At 38.2% G+C, this 19651-nt stretch overlaps 1 protein-coding gene across 1 annotated transcript; it reads left to right on the forward strand.

Annotated features, from left to right (window-relative positions):
- Positions 1-1020: 1020 nt before the first annotated feature.
- On the forward strand, positions 1021-16543 carry LOC122082876. The gene is made up of 6 exons (XM_042650684.1): positions 1021-1347; positions 1975-2037; positions 5717-6466; positions 7536-7670; positions 10049-10132; positions 15766-16543. The coding sequence occupies exons 1-6, from the start codon at positions 1060-1062 to the stop codon at positions 15895-15897; spliced, it is 1452 nt and encodes a 483-aa protein (XP_042506618.1). The 5' UTR covers positions 1021-1059; the 3' UTR covers positions 15898-16543.
- The last annotated feature ends 3108 nt before the right edge of the window (positions 16544-19651 follow it).

Genomic DNA, 19651 nt, shown 5'->3' on the forward strand with positions numbered 1-19651 from the left:
TGTGGAGTAGTTGCCACCACTCCTTCCAACTTCGGCTTAGTTTGGGATACGCTGGCCTAACCCATTGTTGTTTAGGGTTTTGGGTGCAAGACATTATTATGAATACTCGGGTTGGGTTCCTACAGGCATTATTCATTTTTCTTCACTTTACCACTAAAGTGAGAGAACTAAGGATGTCTAAGGGGTTGTGGAAGATCCATAACCAAGAGAGGGACATTGAGAGTGATCGGCATTGATCGTCTTCAGCATTCTAGGTGAAAGATATAAATCAATCATCTATGTTTTGATCTAATCATTTATATTATAAATTTGATATCGGGTTTTTGTCGTCTGTATGGAAACCGATTAGTGTTCGATGTAAAACCCTAAAAAAATCTAACATCTACTTCTATCCCCAAACATTCTACACCATGCTCTGTTCAACTCCTCTAGCGACCTTTTTGGAGGCTTAAAATTTGTCATCACATACATTGGGTAGTTGTCACTACTGATTTCAAGAGAACTTCTTTTCCTATCCATGACAAACAACTTTCCCTTTCACCTTGCAATCTTCTAAATTGTTAGGTTTTTAATATCTCGGGAGGTTCCTCTTTTACTCACTCCAATCTTTGTTGAAAGTACTAAATAATTTTGCAAATATCTGGGAAGTGTTTGAGCTAAAACTAATCAAGGACTTGTGAAGAATAATTAATCAAGGGAAGAGGGATAAGTATGCTGTCCACGCATGTTGTTGGGAGGCACCAATGGGGGTATGGGATGGGACATCAAACAGGAGGCAAGGGGGGATTTCATAAAGGAAGGAGAGAGTGACACAACACCTCGTAGCATGGGTGGCGTGCCCAACTCTTTCCTTTAATAGATAAGTCTTATAAAATTGGATGGAGAACGCTATCCGGTCACGTGGCCTACACGCTGGTCGGTTATTACAGTCGAAGAAAGGATGGCAAATCGGTTATTACCGTAAAATTGAGGTGCATTTCGAGGCCTTCAGCTCGTTGTATATAATTTCCCTTTCGCCCGTCAGTTGGCGGGCAAATCCCCAGTTCAAGGGAGCGACAAATGGGGAACCGGAGGTTCAAACAGGTCTCTAGACTCTCAACCAGCGATGTAGAAGATGAGGGAGAAGCCCAACCTTCACAGCGTCCTTCGTCTTCTTCAAATCCTGAAACTAACGAGAAAAAAAAGATGAAACTTGCGGGAGAAGATTCTGAGAGCAACGAAAATAAAGATGAAGCGTTGCAAGAGGGCGCGAAGCCGATCGGAGAAGTAATCAAGTATACTGGCAAAGGCAGAGGACGGCGACCTCACTACAATGCTTTCGAGTTCGATGGTAATCGATTCGAGCTGGTAAGGTTCAATTTTTTTCTCGAATTTTTATTCCCTTTTTTTCGTCTACGATTTTTCTTACGCTTGTCAAAGAATTTATTAGGGTTTTACATTTACATTATCACCATTCGAATTTTTATTGTTGGAATTCAATTGAATTTCTGAGGATAAGCATGTGGGTTTCTCCATTTTAGTTTATATTGTTATTCTGTTGTTCTCTATTTTTCGGTTTCGGACATAAGTTGCAATATCTGGCCTTAATTTTTGTGCGAGTTGAGGAAAACCAAAAATACTGTTGAAGTTCATCTAATTGAGACATTTTCTTCATTCGTTTAGCCGAGTATTATTTGAGTTTATGATTGAAATTGAGCATTCCAAAGAAAAGCACGTAGGAAAAAAAAAAGGAAACCTGAATAGGGATTCTTTTAAGCTCTTTTTCATCCAACACTTGCTTTACCTTTCATATTGCAGTCGTGTGTCTGAGATGTCTGATTTTAGGTATTTTCAGTTCCTTACCGGGTCTTTGGATGTTGGAGGTTGAGAATGTGTTCGTTATTAATTTTGGCTTGATGCTAGTGAAGATGGTTTTTGTTAGTTAGCCTTCTCAACTTCTCATATAAGATTCCATTGGCTGTCGTTGTCTCGCAGGAAGATCCAGTACTTTTAACACCTGAGGATGCAGATCAGAAGCCTTATGTCGCTATCATTAAGGTGAGTGTTATTGATGTCATTTTGCATAAATTGGATACTTGGTAACCTGCTAATGTTTTGAATTCTCTGTATTTTTTTCCTACCTGATATTTTAGATTTCTAAATGCCTGTCACATCAAGATGAAATTGTACTGTACTTTTTATAGAACTCTAGATTTATAGTGACAAATTTTCATCACATCACAGCATATTGAAGTTTGAACCTCAGTCAAGATTTCTTATTAAAGATATTTTCATAGAAACCATGTCTTAAGTTGACTGATCGACCAAATTAAGTTGGTAATTTCCCTGTCTGATCTTCATAATAATACTCAAATACATGCAAATGTCTTAAGTTTCCTGATTGACCAAATTAAGTTGGTAGTTTTCCTGTCTGATCTGCATAATAATACTCAAATACATGCAAATTCTTACTAGGTGCACAGAAAGATCCAAAGTCAAAATGAAGAAAGGTTGCAAGTGATGATGATGCAGAGGGATTGAGTCTTGAACTCATTGACCTATAGTTAATGAGATAATTGTTTATTGTGATTAATTTATCAGTAACAGATAAGAGAGTTAATTCAACTAGATGCAAACCACATAGGGTAGGATACATAAGGAACAACCAATTTCCATGAAGAAACAGAAAACTGTAGGTGCTACCATATATGAGTTAAATTAAGAGGCTTTCAAAAATAAAAAATAAGTACAGCTTTACGACTAAGGTCAACTTAGTTTTGGAATAATTAACTTTCTTATTTAAAAAATTGTTTGAGAAGATATTTGCACCGAGAAAATGCTGGATGAAAGGAGGAAATGCATTGTGTGCCTGTCTAAAAGAATGAAGGAGATGTTGCACCACTATCGCAAAATTGAACTTATGAGCTGATGGAAACACTGTGAGTGAGAATGGATTAAGAAACCAAGTGATTGAAAGCAGATCGGTGAATGGTGATGCAGATGCACACCCATGGACTGATTCAAACCCATCTAGGTATCCAGACAGAGATGATCCGGACCCATATATGAGTTTTTTGGAATCTAGTAGGATTTAGGAATATAATATATTTTATTTTTATTTGATTCACTTCACATTATCTTAGAAAGTAGGATAATTTGGTTATAATAGAGTTGGTTTCCTAGTTTTCTTTTAGGATTTGTTTCCATGTTAGAGTCTTTTATTTTCCCATTTATATGCTTGTAACCGATTGAGAAAGACAGAGAGATTGAAAAGATGAATTGAGTGAGTGTTTGTGAAGCCTGCTGGCATTTTTGATTCTACTCCCCCTTTTCTTAGTGCGATTTCTCCCCCTCCCCTGCAACCCTGAGACCCTTCTCAAGGTTTTTTCCCTTCCCTACTGGCCCTCCATCAACTTGGTATCAAAGCCAAAGGATCCAATTCCTTCCTCCACTCAACCTCCCTTCTTCTTCTCCCTGGGTGTGTTCTAACCCTTAATTCTTCTTCCACGGTTCCACCCTAATTCTGTTCTCTGCCGAGAAAAAAAAAAAGATCTGCTGAGACCCAACCCCACCCCTGTGCCTCTTCAAGCAAGACCCCCACTGACCCATTCCACCTCTTTGACCCTTGATCAAAACCTTCCCCTCATCCCAGGTTTCTGCCGGTTAAAAAAAAAAACTCTGTTGCAAAAAAGAGAGGTCGGAAACCCCTCCTTGCTAGGTTCGAGCAAGCAAAGGAAAAAAAGAAAAAGAAAAGAGAGAAGTTGAAGAGAGAATAGAGAGATTGAAAGGAAGAAAACCAGGAAAAAAAAAGACGAAGAAGAGAAAGAGAGGAACAGAGGACATACATGGTTCACAATCCTCATTCCAGTCGCCTCCAGCATTGTGGGAATCTGATTGGCAAAGGTCAAAGGAGCGGGCCACTCTTCTACTTTGATTTTGGGTGGCGTTCTCATCAGGCTTTTGCTCTCTTACCGTCAAAAGAAGAATTAGTAGTTAAAGACAATTAGCTTGTGGCACAAACAACATTTTGGTCATCCTTATGCTCTTCGTCTGCATTATCGCCCAATCGCAGCAAAGCTCCTTGCGGTTTTCTCCCATCCAGGTCCTTCGAAGTTGTGCCATCCTCCATCATCCTCGCTGCTCACCTCTGAGGAGTTTTGGAGCAACAAACTCCAAAAGAAGTCTGCTGGTAACCCCCCCTACACATGACTCACTCTTCCTTTGAGTTGATTTTTTCCTTTAATTTATTTTTTCCCCAATATGCCCTTCCCAATCTTCTTTATTCCTTATTCTCCCATATTTATTTCTGATTTCCAAGTTACCCCTTCCCCTTTCTACGTCATGCATTCTCTTGTTTCGAATTGATTTTCCTTATAATTATGACTCTGACACTCATTAAGGAACTCCAATTAGTTACAAATCTGCCACTCATTGCTTGTGAATTGAATATTTGTGAATGGGAGGGTCCACAAGAGATCCAATCATGGAATCTTTTGTGTTGGAATTAGAGGTATATTACTGATGTGGATTTATTTTAAGGAGATCTCTAAATGAAGTTATTTACTTTATGGAGGAATTTAGAAGAAAAATAAATATTATCTCATGGTTTTTATGGACTTAGAGAAAGTATATGGTAAGTATCCTGAGAGATTGTTGGTGGGTTTTGGACAAGATCAGTATACTTCTTTTATTTGGGGTGTCAGATGTGGGTTAGTGATGCAGATCGATCAGAGGATTTTCTGGTGGGGGGTTTTCTTTTAAGATAGAAGGAAAGAGACTACTAGCAATGAAGTCTCAAAGATAGAGAAGAAAGGGAATAACAAGGATGAGGGGATGGGAGAAGCTGTGGGGGGTAGAGACCCCAATATTAACTAAATCAAACTAATTGTTCCTTCCAAAATTTCATATATTTGTGTAGGAATACAACCTTATTTATAAAGACCAAATAAACAACTATCCTTTCAAGTTACCTAAAAGAAAAACTAACTTAAACTGATCAACTACTTGCTATTAAGACTTCAAGCTGCATAAACTACTAAATAAAAATTAGACATAAAATACTTAACTAGAAAAGTACTCTTTTGAGACTAAGCTAACTTATTTAACAACACATGGGTTCCATACAACCTTTTCTATATACTTAATCCTGTGTGTGAAAACTAAGACCCTTATACCAGAGGCCCATTACATCAATAAACTAAAAAATAAGAAGCCCAAGGCCCATAGGCCAAATAGAGTCCTCCGCGGTCTGATTGGCCCAATTGGACAATCTTAACTGCATCAGTTAGAAAAGAGTAAGTGTGCTTTATTTTTTATTAAAAAAAAATAAAAAATGGAAGGAACAAAGAAAAAAGTTCGCTTAATTCTCTTGATTAATTATTTTTTTCCTGGTCATTTTTGGATACTATTAATTTCATTTGGATTTCTTGTTCATGCTTTCTAATGTTATGAGATAGGAGGTGTTTCGGGTTTTCTCCCAGCTTATTTATTTTATGTTTCTCGCGTTTCTATTCTAGACATGTTTAGGCATCTACTGGTAACTTTCCCATATCTTGCTATATAAGCCTTATGTTTATGAAGTACAACTGACTCCTGCAGTATAGTTCTTACATATTTTATTTTTTATATATCCTCCTCTCCTCTTGGTCATCTGCATTATTGTCAAGTGATCTAGTCTTAACAATTTCATTGGGTACTCTTTCATGGGATAGGCTTTGATTTTCCTTTTTTTTTGCAGGATATTGAACAAACCAGTGATGGGAGTGTGATGGTTACTGGGCAGTGGTTCTATCGTCCTGAGGAGGCAGAAAAAAAGGGTGGAGGAAGCTGGGAACCACGTGATACTAGAGAGCTGTTCTACAGTTTCCATCGAGATGCTGTTCCAGCTGAATCTATAATGCACAAATGTGTGGTGCATTTTGTGCCCTTGCACAAGCAGCTTCCACAACGCTCACGGCATCCTGGTTTTATCATCCAAAAAGTGTATGATATTGTAGAGAAAAAACTTTGGAAATTAACGGATAAAGACTATGAGGACACCAAGCAGCATGAAATCGATCTTCTAGTTCAGAAAACTCGAGAGCGTCTGGGAGAACTTCCTGATGTCGAGCCTGAAGATGCCCCTGCTGAACAGGAAGAGCCATTGAAGAATAAGCGTTCCCTCAGAAAGAAAAATATGTCTCCCCTTGATGTGTCGAGGGAAGATGATGAGGCCACCAGGTCCAATTCAAGAACAGAAACACCAGGAAGTGTTGCCAATGATGCTTCGGAGTTTTATTCAATATTAGCAAACTTCAAGGCTTTAACTGGAGATTCGTATCGTGACAAATGTTTGGAGAGACTTCTTCAAGCAGTTCAGTATGTATGCGACCCAAAAGGTGATGTGCAGGTTGATGATAAAGAAAAAGCTGGACCTGCGTGCACTGATCGTGCTTCAAGTGGCAGCAATCTCACAGAAACTGCGGATGGCTCTCAGGAGAGTATGAAGGTACACAATGAACAATTTCCCTCATTCATTGTATAAGTTTTGATCCAGGTTCCGTTACTCAAATGATTGGGCATGTAAATAACCACTAAACCAAATTTTATTTTTAGCCTTGCAATGTTATTATGTTATCCTTTTGAGATATTGCTGATAGAGTTGTTTCAATAAAGTCAACATTTGGGTTGCTTTCATATTTTAATTGCTGGCTGGAAAAATTATCTTATGTAACATGCTCTTCTAGGTTCTAGAAATTTAAATTTAAGAGCACGTTATGGAGAAGGGATTTGTATACCAATGTACCAAGTACTGGATTTGTACTTCATGTCGATAGTAACGAAGTAGGGAATTTTTATAGGACAGAACTGTGGAAATGTCTTTATGCTTTGAAGTTTCATCTTGGTATAGGGCTGCCTCGAGGATCTAAAGCTGTATGACTAGGAAGAAGCATTATGAAATGGTCAAGTATTGATTACTGTTTGGTATAAGGATTTATGACAAAGGTTTTTATAAAGAATCTGGGGTTGGGGTTTTGAGACTTGGATATAATTTGAAAAGAGGCGTACTGGGGCAGGGGTTAGATAGACTAGAAATAGGATTTCTCCAATTTATTACAGATTTTTTTTTTTTACTTGGGAGATTGGACAGAAGAGGAAGTTGGGTGTGGGTATGAATTTGTTTTGGCTCGAACAAAGGTTGGATTGAAAAGTTAGGAAAATATATTAAGAGAATTGCAATCATTAATAGAATCAAAGAAACAGAAACGACAGTAGTTCCAGTAGTAGTAATAATTAATAAACTGATGATAGTAATGATATTGTTCTGATATGGAAGAGGTGCTGTGTATTGGAATGCAAATATAATACCATTGTGCTTATGTACTATTAATTGCATAATGCAAACCTGGTGTTTGATATGGATGATTATATTAAGTTTGATGAATCTGAGTGCTACTGGTATGGATCCACAACTACATGTTTACATAATATTTGTAAAAAAAAAAATTCTTCTTTTTTCAACTAATTATGATTCTTACAATATTTTAATTGTAATAGCAACTCATTGGATTTCACAGGGTGATGAAGCAATGCGCTGGCCAGATGCTGCTGTGTCAGCAGTAACCGCTCTTGAGAGGGTCTCACATGAAACTCTTGCCTCCGATTTTACGAAGTATAACCAAAAGATGAGACAGCTAGTTTTCAACCTTAAGGTTCATTGATGAATACCTTTGACTTTAGATTGTTGGCGTTTTGCTCTGTTGATGTGTTAAAATTATTACAAATTACAAGGATATGTACAAATATAGTGCATGTTGACATTTCGCAACGTTCTATTAGTTTTAGTTTCGATTATTGTTTCTTTGCAAATTGAAATAGACATGAGAGAACCCTGATCATATCTTGTTTATCCTGTTTAAGTAGTGGTTGGGTTTCGTAGAGATTTGCTACCGTGGCTGATGGATCTTCTTCGTCATACATCATTTGCTAATGTGACAATTTATAGGATTTTCATATTACTTTAGATATTGGTATTTGGATGTCTTTGAATGCTTTTCTGGACCGAATAGTTGAACTTGTTGGACCATCCAAGGACAAGCTTTTGAGTCACTTCTTTCCACATTGATCTGAAGAGCTATGAGAGTATTTGTGCTTCTTTCTTTATGCCATTTAGTTGACCTGCTTTGAACCAGGGTTAAATTAGATCGAACCGATGCCAGGCATATTGTTCTGTGCTGGGCAACATCTTAAAACTTAGCTTTTAGTTATGATTTTGTTGATTTTTTTTATCTCTTAATATTTTATGCAGTAGGCAAAGAAGAACAATATTACCAGTTACTCATGTTTGTGAGATACTGATTAGTAGGTTATTCAGATAAAAGATCTGATTATCAAAACTGGAAGTTAATTCAATGGTCTAATTCAAAGTTACAAAAGAATCCTATTTGAGATAGGACTTTCTAAAGGTAAGAGCCGATACCAGTGATTCAAGTGTTCAGGACAGCAAGTAGATATAATCAGATTAAGCCACAGCAGTAGGAAAATGCAGAACTATTACCAGAACAATAATCTGAGTTATGAAATGGAACAGAAATCAAATAATCAATATTGTTAACCGGATATCAAATGAACAAACCTAAGACACCAGAAATCGTAGTAGTAGTCAAACAGAAGAAGAGGTTACCTAGCAGCCTTCAAACTCGACATGAGCAAAGCATATGATAGAATAGAATGGAGCTTCCGGGAAGCAGTGTTGTAGAAGTTGGGATTCTTTGATAAATGGTTCGCATTGCTTAAAACTCTAGCCAATGTAGGAAAATAATTTCTATTCATACAACACTATATCTATCCTTAACAACCAAAGGAGTGACAATTAATCAATGAAATAAAACACTCAAACTAAACCATTAAAGTAAATCCTGTATTCACACAAGACTATATCTATCCTTAACAACCAAAGAAATGACAATTAATCAATGAAATTTAACACTCAAACTAAACTAATAAAGTAAATCCCATATTTCTAGCTCCTACCCATAATTTAGGCTCATTAAAGTGGCCCATTACAATGAATACCCATTGGACCAAAGGCCCAATACATATGTAACATAAACCAAGAGTTATTTTCACTAAAATAAGCCCCCATATCTGTGATTTATTTGCATCAAGGTTGCTTATTTGTCATGGCGCCTAGGCCAGACACTGTGGCCAATCCCCCTGGCAAGGCCAAAGCTCCCAAAGTGGGCAACTTATGTTATATTGCAGGATATATTTTCCTGGTATTTTCATCATTTGAATGTGAATATGTATTTAATGTGGAGTTATAAAGGTCAAACATAGAACATAAGGGGGGTAAAAGTAAGATTGTGGAAACATACAAAAGGAGAAATCGAAAATGATTGAAATTTATAGTTTGGGGACAAGATCATCAGGTTTTGGGTCCTTGACACATAAAAGTGATGGGATGCCTTGGAGCTCAAGAAGCACCATGTTGCCTTGGCTTTCCTTACAACTATGCTTGGTTGAACACTATGTAATAAGTTCTTGGGCTTTGGATGCTTTCAGTAATTACAACAATGGAAAATAAAGGTACTAATTGTATTGCAGAAAATATTAATGCTCACTATCTTGTTTGGATGTCTCTAGACATGTTGATGTTTATTAAGTAAACAGCTTAGGAAACAGATCTGTAATGTAAGTGGACTGTGTGTTTACCATCAATGGTAATGAGAACTGCACTCAAAATGGAACATATCAGTATATCAAAGCTTGGAATGCTGTTATCGTTTTGTAACTGTGGAATGTGGATGGCTTTCCATTATATTCACATTATGTTACATTTGTTAAGTGTGCCTGATAACCTTGTTGTAGGACCTAATGGACCTCCTTTGATACATTTGGAAAAGAGAAGGCTTGTTAGTTAACTGTTTTTTTTTTTTTTTTCGGTGCATTAGAAAATTCTAAAATTTAGATGGATGTCATTGTTTGAGAACTACCAGACTGTCGATGTTTTAGCACTCTCTCTCTTTGTTCCTTTTAAAAAGAATATCACATGACCTGAGGATTTTCAATATTGAATAACTTGTGACAGAGCAATTCGATGTTAGCGAAACGTTTGGTGAAAAGAGAGTTGGAACCTTCAACAATTCTTAACATGTCGCCTACTGAACTAAAGGTATGGATAATGTCCTGGGTATCTGTTCTTGTAATATATTTTCATTCTATATTCACAGCATTATTATCCTGAATTTTTGCGCTTGATTGATGGTTGAGATCAATGAACTTCCAATGTTGGTCAGTGTCACGGGACTACATTGTTAGTGTCACGAACAAGAAGGGCTTCCCTCGATGTTTGTCAGTTGGGTATAGCACTGCATCTCCTCTCTGCAATTCTCGATGCTCGTTAATGGTAGCCCTGTTAGATTTTTCTCCTCTTTTGTTTGGACTTGTCAGGGCTGCCCTTGTCTCCATTTATTTTCACTCTAGCCCTTTAAATTCTATCCAGAAGTATCCATTCTAGCACTGACCAACAACTCATCTCACCCTATGCCAAAGTGCAAGGATCTCAAGATTTCATATTTGGACTCAAATGATCTCATGATATTCCCCAAGGAAAACACCCTTTCAATTGAGTATGTCGTGTTTGAGCCAATTTGAAAGGTTTTCGGGCCTTTGGACCAGCCTCTTGAAATCTCACTTATTTTTGGCGGGGCTCTTAGGTACTGACAAGATTATTTTGCAAGAGAAGATTGGCTTCTAATTAGGTTGTCTCCCTGTCAAGTACTTGGGTGGCACTAATCCCTGCTAGGTTGATCGCTCATCACTACATCTATTTTAGGTCTCATGTGCAAAAGACTCTAGAAGGGCAAGCTTCTTTCATATGCCGGTCGCCTAGAATTGATCAGATTTGTCCTTCAATCTTCATACTTTTATTGTTTTGGTATTTTTGGGCTGCCTCAGTCCACCATCAAGGATCCAGAATCCCTTATGAGTTCCTTCCTCGGGAAAGGCTCTAAAGCTATTAGATTTCTCCGCCTTATTAGTTGGGCTTCTGTCTATTCCCATAGATCAAGGTTCTTGGTCTGAGAAGATTTAAAAAGGCCAATTATGTTGGCATACTAAAATTGATTCGGAAGTTGGTGGCCAAAAGGAAAAGTATTTGGGTTGATTGGATCTACACTGGGCTGCTTTGTAATGAATTTATTTGGATTGTTGCTTTTTGTTTGGATGCTTCCTGGGTATGAACAAAGATCTTTAATCTCAGATGCCTTGCACTTAGGGTTACTATCTCCAAGATTGAGGATGGTGCCTCTTTTAGTCTTTGGCTTGACCACCGACACCCTATGGATGTGCTCCTTGCCTTAGTTGGTGCCAGAGTCATCTACAAATCAGAGCTTCACAAGCAATCCATGGTTGCTGACATTCTTCATCATGATGGTTGGACACCTCTCCCCTCCCCCAGTTGTGTAGCATCCCGAGAAGACTTAAGTGGCTCAGTTGATATTGTTATTTAGTCTCCTTCGGGCTTCTTCAGTTTGAAGTTAGCCTGGGATTTTATTAGAACTCATGGCCCTCTCTCTCCTTGGTGCAAGTTGGTTTGGTTTGGCGGGTCACATCCCCCACCACAACTCCTTTATTTGGCGGGCCTCTCTGTCTCTCAATGTAATCTTTTTTCATTCACCAGTAGATTCCAGTCTCCACAGCCTGTTATATTTTTTGGAATGCCTCTAAAGATGTCGATCATCTCTTCTTTGCTTGTCCCTTCTCATCGATTTGGAATGGACTTGTGGTTAAATGTTGGCTGAGGAGAAAGATTTTACCCTTTGAGAGGGAATGGGTTCGAGTGGGCATGACCTTTGCTGGTTAGTCTATCCATGATGTGGTTAGGAGAGATTGGCTTTGGAGCTTTCATCTCTCATATTTCGATGGGGTGTAATCCATAGTTGTCACGGCATCAAATCGATCCAAGGCGGTGGAGGGGTGGCTAATCAATTTGGCCATGAATCGCCCATTATGGCGCTGCCATGGAGGGCAAATCGCCCATGTGTCATTTTTATTTTCCCTATTTTCTAAAATTATTTAGTATGCTACTTTTTATTTCCCCTATTTTCTAAGAAAAAATATAGTAGACATTAGAATGTAGACAATAGACAAGTGTTTTAATCCATCCAAATCAAAAGATGAAGACATTGTTGAGAAATAACAGAAAATGATTCCTTCCAGCCTAAATCAATAATTGCACAAGACCACATTGAATTGGCAAGTGGGGGAAAATAGATGCACACAGGCCAACAAGACATTATTATAAATTTGTAACAAAATTTATATGAACCAACATATATCATAGATTCACAAGAAACATTGTTAAAATATGTTGCAACAAAATAGAACTAGAAATTTATATGAACCAACATATATCATAGATTACAATGGCTTTTTCCCCTAGCACATAGACTTACCTTGCTTAATATTAATACAATCCACAATACAGAACATGGTTCTTAATCATGGAAAATCTGGTAATTGAAGACCACAATCTGACAATCATGACTGTTAGAAAATTTGCATCAATGAAAAAGACAATACAAGTATACAACATCACCAAAAAAAACCAAGGAAATCAGAACAGAGAAAGATTTATGTTCTGTGTGAGTGAACTAAGGAAGAGGAAGAAGAAGATTAGAAGAAGAGAAGAGACTGATTACTGATTAGTAGTAGAAAAAGGGGGGGAAAAAAGAGGTGAAGACTCGGAAGAGTCGAACAAACCAGACTCTCTAGGGTCAAGGAAGAAGAAGGTTAGAAGAGGAGAAGAAGAGAAGAAGCCAGAGGCAAGGAAGAAGAAGGTTAGAAGAAGAGAAGAAGAGTCGAACATACCTATCTTCGCTGGAGCACAAAAGCAGCAATGCCGGAGCAGGAACAGCTATCGCCGGAGCAAAATAAGATCATAACAAAGAAAGATTTCTGTTCTGTGTGAGTGAACTAAGGAAGAGGAAGAAGAAGATTAGAAGAAGAGAAGAGACTGATTACTGATTAGTAGTAGAAAATGGGGAAAAAAAAAGAGAGGTGAAGACTCTGAAGGGTCAAACAAACCAGACTCTGTAGGGTCAAGGAAGAAGAAGGTTAGAAGAGGAGAAGAAGAGAAGAAGAGAAGAAGAGAAGAAGAGTCTATAGACTGAAAACCAGAGACAAGGAAAAAGAAGGTTAGAAGAATAGAAGAATAGAAGAAGAGTCGAACATACCTATCTTCGCCGGAGCACGGGAGCAGCAACGCTGGAGCAGGAACAGCTATCGCTGGAGCAAAATAAGGGTTGAAGGGTTTCTTCGGTCTTCACTTTGAGACTTAGGGTTGGAGGGTTGAAGAGAGTCGGAGTCGTGACTTCTCTCTTTGGTCTTAATTTAGACTTTTTTTTTTTCTTTTTCTTTGGTACAACTTATTAATTTACTCTTTTATCCCATGTAGCATTAATTTGTACATTTCAATTACACCTGCCAATAACATAGTTAGAAAGAGAATCAATTTAGTAATTAACAATAATAACTAAAAAACAAAAAAAAACAAAAAACAAAATGGCGATCGATTTATGTGTACAACGTCATAAATCGTTGCCATGGACGATTTGGCGACGCCATACGACCCTTGGCGGTGATTAATGAAGGTGACCCTAATCGGTCCACCGCTTTGCCCTCTCCATATCGCCGGGACGCCTAATCGCCTCCTTGGCGACGCTGTGACAACTATGGTGTAATCTAAGGTAATGGACCTCTAATACAAGATCTTTACACCAGATTTGGGACTCCATCTTTGATGTCAGAAGTAAAGTCTCTATAGTCTCTTTTATATGTGTTAACTCCCTAAAGAACAAGCAAATTTTTGTATCCTGGGGCCTCTCCTCCTCCCTGCTCCATCCCTATGCCCCCCCACCTTCTTGAGGGCCGAGCTTTTTGTATTGCTACTTGCTAGTATTGTACTGCCTCTCCTCCCGCCCCGCCGTGCTCCTTCCTGTCCTGTTACCTTTGGGGTAATCCTTGAATTTTCTCTTCCCTTTTGGTAAAGAATTTTCATTCACCAAAAAAAAAAGAAAAACCTTCAAATGATGGTCTTTTATTTGTTTCTGGTGGTTCTCTAGGTGTCTAAATTAGCAATGAGAACTTAAAGAGTTTATCCATAGACGGATATGTTAAGGCTACACAACTTCTTGGGTGTGGGTCTTCCATAACATTTTCTAACTTAAAGCCAGCACCAGTTCTCCTCTGAAGTTTTTGATAACCAAAAAATAATTTAGACAAAACATAGAAAATATAATGAGATACAACACACATTGCCTCTATCAAGGAGTTAGGAAGAGAGCCTAGACAGAATGGAAACCCTTATACAACAGATTACCATCTCCTCACCTGGTCAGAGAGGATCTCAAATAACTAGGGAGATAGAGCGATTGGTAATGTTAAGTGTTAATACAAGTTACTGAGGTGTACACATGAAGCTCCTGGTTTGTCCTGGGAATGATGCATCTCGTTGGTCAACTGGATATTGGGTTGTCGTTGTTGGCGACTATGTGTTGAGGTTTGGATGTGCTCTAGTGTTGTTCGGTTGATGTACAAGTGGTTTGGCACCTCTTGAGAAGTCTGGCAATGTGTCAGGAATGCAAGCAGATCAGAATCAGTGTGGACAGGGTTTGGAAATGTTATAGAAGAATCCAAGCATGGAGGATACAATTTGGCAGCCTATTATGGCCTTACACAATGGGATAGTTTGGGAAAGTAAAAGTTGCGATTTCATAGGTTCACGCAGTGGCAGTGTGTTCAGAGCTATTTTCTGAAGGTCTATTAGCAGATCTGGGCAGAGCAATCCACATGAGAAATGTAGTTCGTCAAGTCTTTTTTCCAATGCCACTTTAATTGCGTTGTTTCGATGTCGGACAAAAGTTATGATGATTTTTGTATCATTGTGCAGAAACGGAGCTAAATGGGATAGTTTGGGCAAGTTTGGACAAGTTTGGGGTGCTCTCTGCCAGTTTTTCCTACAGAAACAATGTGAAAACAGTGAGCAAAGGGTTTTCCATGCCTTATTCTCTCTTATGGCATTGGAATCCATGCAAAATTCACTAAAATAATCAATATGGCCAAGATTTCAAAGCTGGCCTTCTGATTGGTCTGGCACACAGAGTACAGTACTCTTATCATACACTGGATCGCGATTCGGGTGGCTCAGATGCCGCCCCATCAGCTGATCCCAAGAAGATTTAGCCCTCTTTGGTATCATTTTTCTTTTTATTTTTGTTCACAAAAATGGTTTTGGCTGCATTTGGTATCATTTATGGAGTTTGTTTCTATTTAAAAGAAAAATTGATAAAACACAAAAACTAAAAAGAGATCAAGAGTCATTTATGTGTTTTAGCCAAAATTGATTTTCAGTTATTTTTGCACTGTAACTTTAATGAGCACGGGCTTAAAGTCCCAATATGGAGGGGTAAAGTAGTCATTTGTTTTGTAATTAGAAATCCAAGCCCCTTGCCCTCTCTCGTCTTCAGTCCAAAATGGTTTTCATTAATGATTTTTGTTAAATAGGTAAAAATCAAAAAGAAAAATGATACCAAATATTTAATGAAGAAGTGAAACTGTGGTCTCCATATCAAATTTTCAGAAATTATTTTTGTGGTTAGGGATTTGTTTGTTTATTTACCAAATCTTACCTATTAAGGATATTCCATCCATATGTATAATCATGGTGACTGTTTGTTTGTTGCTTAATCCTCTCTCTCCCTATGTATGAAGAAAAATAATTATACCTAATTTTTTATATTTCAGGATGGTTTTACAGCAGAAGAAACTGCAAAGAAGCCTGAAGAATCCGAGCACGTGCAGGTCATTAATTTTTTTGTTCTTATGAAATTTTGGAAAAAAACCAAAGCACGGTCCTGCCAAGAGAAGGCTCTTTGATGATCTACCTAGTTGCGCACATGGCACGATGTGGCAGTGCCAACCTCTAGATAAGGCATGGTCTACATTGGCCACATGTCAAATTTCAGACCCAAAATCATTCATACACCATAATTGTCTAGGTTTCTAGCCTCTTTCTTCGGTCCAAGGCGACAACATGTCTTGTTTACATTTTCGTGAGTTAACGTTGATTTTTGTTTTTTTTTTTTTTTTTTTTTTTTAATATTATATCCTATGCTTTGTTTATTAAGTGTTAGTTTTCTCATTTTAGATCATTACTAGCATAATTATATTGTATTACATTGATATGGTTTCTATGCTGCATATAAGCACAATGATATAAGGTTATCACTGTTATTCTACATAGTGGTCGTGGGTTTGAGTCGGGAAACAGCCTCTCCACAAAGTTGGGGTAAGGCTGCGAACATTATGACCCCCCCAGACCTTGCAGTGGTAGGAGCCTCATGCACTGGGTACGCCCTTTATTTTGTTATCTTACATATAGTTAGACTACATGTGTAGGGCACCTAGGCTCCGTTTGGTATCGTTCTAGAAAAACGTTTTTGGAGTTTTTTCGTTCTATTGGAACGAAAAAACTGAATCTTCTGTTTGGCGCACTTATGGTTAGTTTCTATTTTTTTGGAACAAAAAGTGACAAAAAAAAAAAACTGAAAAAANAGGATCTGAAACTAAGATTTATATTTGTAGAAATTTTAACCTACGAAGAAGATTTACTGACACCGAGACAATCGAAAGTACCTGAAGATGGGATGAAGCAAGAGCAAGCGTTCGCTATAGCGAGAGATTACGATTCCTTCGATTAGTCTCCCCTCACCGGCCAGTGAAGATCTGATGAGGTTCAATTCTCAAATGGAGAAACACAAAAAGAAAAGAGAAACAGCCGCCGAAGATGACACAGAGTTCGACCTGTTCAATCTTCGGTGTTGCCCACACGTTGAAGATCGTGACTCTTCACTGCGCGGTGGAGTCATCGGCCCCGTCAATTGGATCGGGTAGCATACTAATCAGCTAAAGGGTTGGGGGTATTTCGGTCATTAGAAAAAAAAAAAAGAGAAAATTGCATTGCCACCCCCTGAACTTTGGTCGTTATTCAACGCCACCCCCTGTACTTTTCGAAACGTCAAAGCCACCCCCTAAAAATTCAAAAAATTTCAAATCGGTCCCTGCCGTTAGCCGACCGTGAGAAATGAATGAAAACCGGTTAGTTTTTTTCTAATATACCCAAAATACCCCCACCCTGAGTGAGAGGACAATATTGCCCTCTCCTTTATTTCCTATTTTCTAAACCCATACCATCATCACATCTCGCCTCTCTCATCTCTCATCTAACTGCTCACTCCTCTCACTGCTCACTCCTCTCACTCACTCGGCCGGACAAGAAGACGAAGACCCTCCTCCGGCGTGCGATTCTCCCCTCCTCCGGCGTGCGATTCTACCCTCCTCCGGCGTCCGAACCTCTACCCTCCTACGGCGTCCCATTCTACCCTCCTCCGGCGTGCGAACCTCTACCCTCCTACGGCGTCCCATTATACCCTCCTCCGGCGTGCGATTCTCCCCTCCTCCGGCGTCCGAACCTCTATCCCAAGGTATGTAGGGTTCGGTTTCTTCTTCTTCCTTTCTAATTTAGGGTTCTTCTTCTCAAGTTAATATAGAGTTTATGCACTTTGGATTGGGAAAAAAGAAAGTAAAATTTTTTCTTGGAGCTCTTTGGAAGAAGACCTGTGAAATGTTTGTTATATGCAGTGCAATTTTCTCTTATTGTTAATTGGCCACCAGAGCACAGCTAGCAGGTGTGGTCAGTATTTATAGACTTCAAACTTTATCAATTCTTGGAGGGTTTGAAAACCCTTTGATCCCCACACAAGACCCTAAATAGGCAACTGGAAAGGGCAGTAAAACCAACCATTTTGGGTGTTTGGAGCAATAAGCCACTGAAGTAGAGCTGTATAGTGTAGAAGGTTTCCTTCATAAATAAAAAAAATGGCCACTTCTTGGACTATATAGTCCCACAATGGGTTTTTATTTACAATTCTGTAAGGAAATGGTAGATGATGAACATCCCAACTAGACAATCCGCTTAACAAATATCTCAGTGATTAGTGTTTGGCAGCCAGCCAAAGGGGGTCTAATCCCTAATTCCCTACTAGTTGGCCACTTCATTTTGTATTTAGCTATCCAAGATAATGAAGTCCAAGTCTCAAAGCACCCACAGTTCCCATATGCACAATATAATAAAGCTTTCACTTTTTGGGTATTTCATTCATCCCTCCTACAATAACCCATGCAGCTTTGAAAAAGAGAAAGATTGGATTGCTATCTCCAAATTAAAAGCACAAAGAACAGGAGATCTAGAGATAGAGAGAGAACGAAGGGAAGACAAAAACTAGGGAGGAGCACAAAGCTTAATATAATCTCTAATGGTCATTCTAGACTGAGATGAGCACAGAAAGCGAGGGTGTTGGTGGGGTTTTGGAGAGCCATTGACAAAATGGTTTAGTATTGAATATAACAAAACCTGTGTTTCCTTCTTTTTTTGACTTTGAATTGATTGAAATACTTGAAACTTGAAAGAGAGACAGCAACCAACATGGGTAATGGAAGCCCATGTGATATCTCAGTCTCAGTTTGACTTCTTTGTTACATATTCTTTTTTTTTTTTTGGTAAGGTTCTCTGTTACATATTCTCTGTTTGTTATATGCACCAACCAAGGGAACTTGACACTGTTCAGTGTGTAAGAACCTTACCAGTAGGTAAAACAATACCCTGATCCAATAGGAAACCATAGTAGAAGTAATAATTTCTTGTTGTAGTCTTCCTAGAACCAAATGGAACTTCCATTGGTTCCCCCCCCCCCTCTTTTTTTGCTCTTTCTTCTAACCTTTAAGGTAAGTATGTGACCCATTCATATCAGCTTAATGTGTGATCAAGTAGCACATCTGTGAATTAGTCTTCAATCATCTAGAGGTTTTATAGTTCCTGCATCAGAGGTTCACGATTTCTATCGACTTACGTTCTGTTGCTGCTGTAAAACATATTCTCTCCCTCTCTTGAACACGATATATTATCTTATTATACGGCCGGATAGAGAGGGCAAAATGACAACCTCATCCCTCAAGAAAGTTAGAAAAGATCAATTATTTATGTTAAGTGTGGATTGATGATTTAACCAGATTATTTTGTTATGAGAAAATATATGGGAAAATAGTTGATAGTTGATAGTTGAAAATTACTATGATTAGGTTCTCTGTATTATGCATTGCTATGATTGGTCCTTGATTTTGATTTGAAAATTTCTTTTTTGGATGTATAAATGCTTTGACTTGTATATGGAATCTAAAATCTTTGATGAAAAGTTTACCATTCTAATGAGTATTAAGTAATGTTACTAATTTTCTCTGTTTTCACATTTTTTTTTTTTTAGCAATGAATGTTAAGTGTGCTATTGAATACCATTGGAGTGGGAAGACTATAGTTAAAATTGTTGATCCAGACTTATATGGCTACTTGGACATGGTGTATGACATCTACAATGAACTCACCACACATGTGCCTGTGGGTCATAATGTAGTTTTCCAAGCGAAGTGTATACTACCAAACAATGAGATGAAGGAGGTAAAAGATGATCCATCAGTGTATGAGTTGTTTGGCTTGCATAGTTGTGATATGATAAATATATATGTGGATGACATTGTTCACAGCAAGTCTGCAACCGATGAATTTACAGTTAACCGA

Source organism: Macadamia integrifolia, chromosome 6 (genome assembly GCF_013358625.1).
Source record: "Macadamia integrifolia cultivar HAES 741 chromosome 6, SCU_Mint_v3, whole genome shotgun sequence".
Lineage (NCBI taxonomy): Eukaryota > Viridiplantae > Streptophyta > Magnoliopsida > Proteales > Proteaceae > Macadamia > Macadamia integrifolia.

Bases quoted from the DNA above. Each gene is read 5' to 3' on its own strand.
- LOC122082876 (XM_042650684.1), top strand. From the start codon at position 1,060: ATGGGGAACCGGAGGTTCAAACAGGTCTCTAGACTCTCAACCAGCGAT. The intron at 2,038-5,716 runs GTGAGTGTTATT...TTTTTTTTGCAG, and splicing joins CTTATGTCGCTATCATTAAG to GATATTGAACAAACCAGTGA. The intron at 7,671-10,048 runs GTTCATTGATGA...AACTTGTGACAG, and splicing joins AGCTAGTTTTCAACCTTAAG to AGCAATTCGATGTTAGCGAA.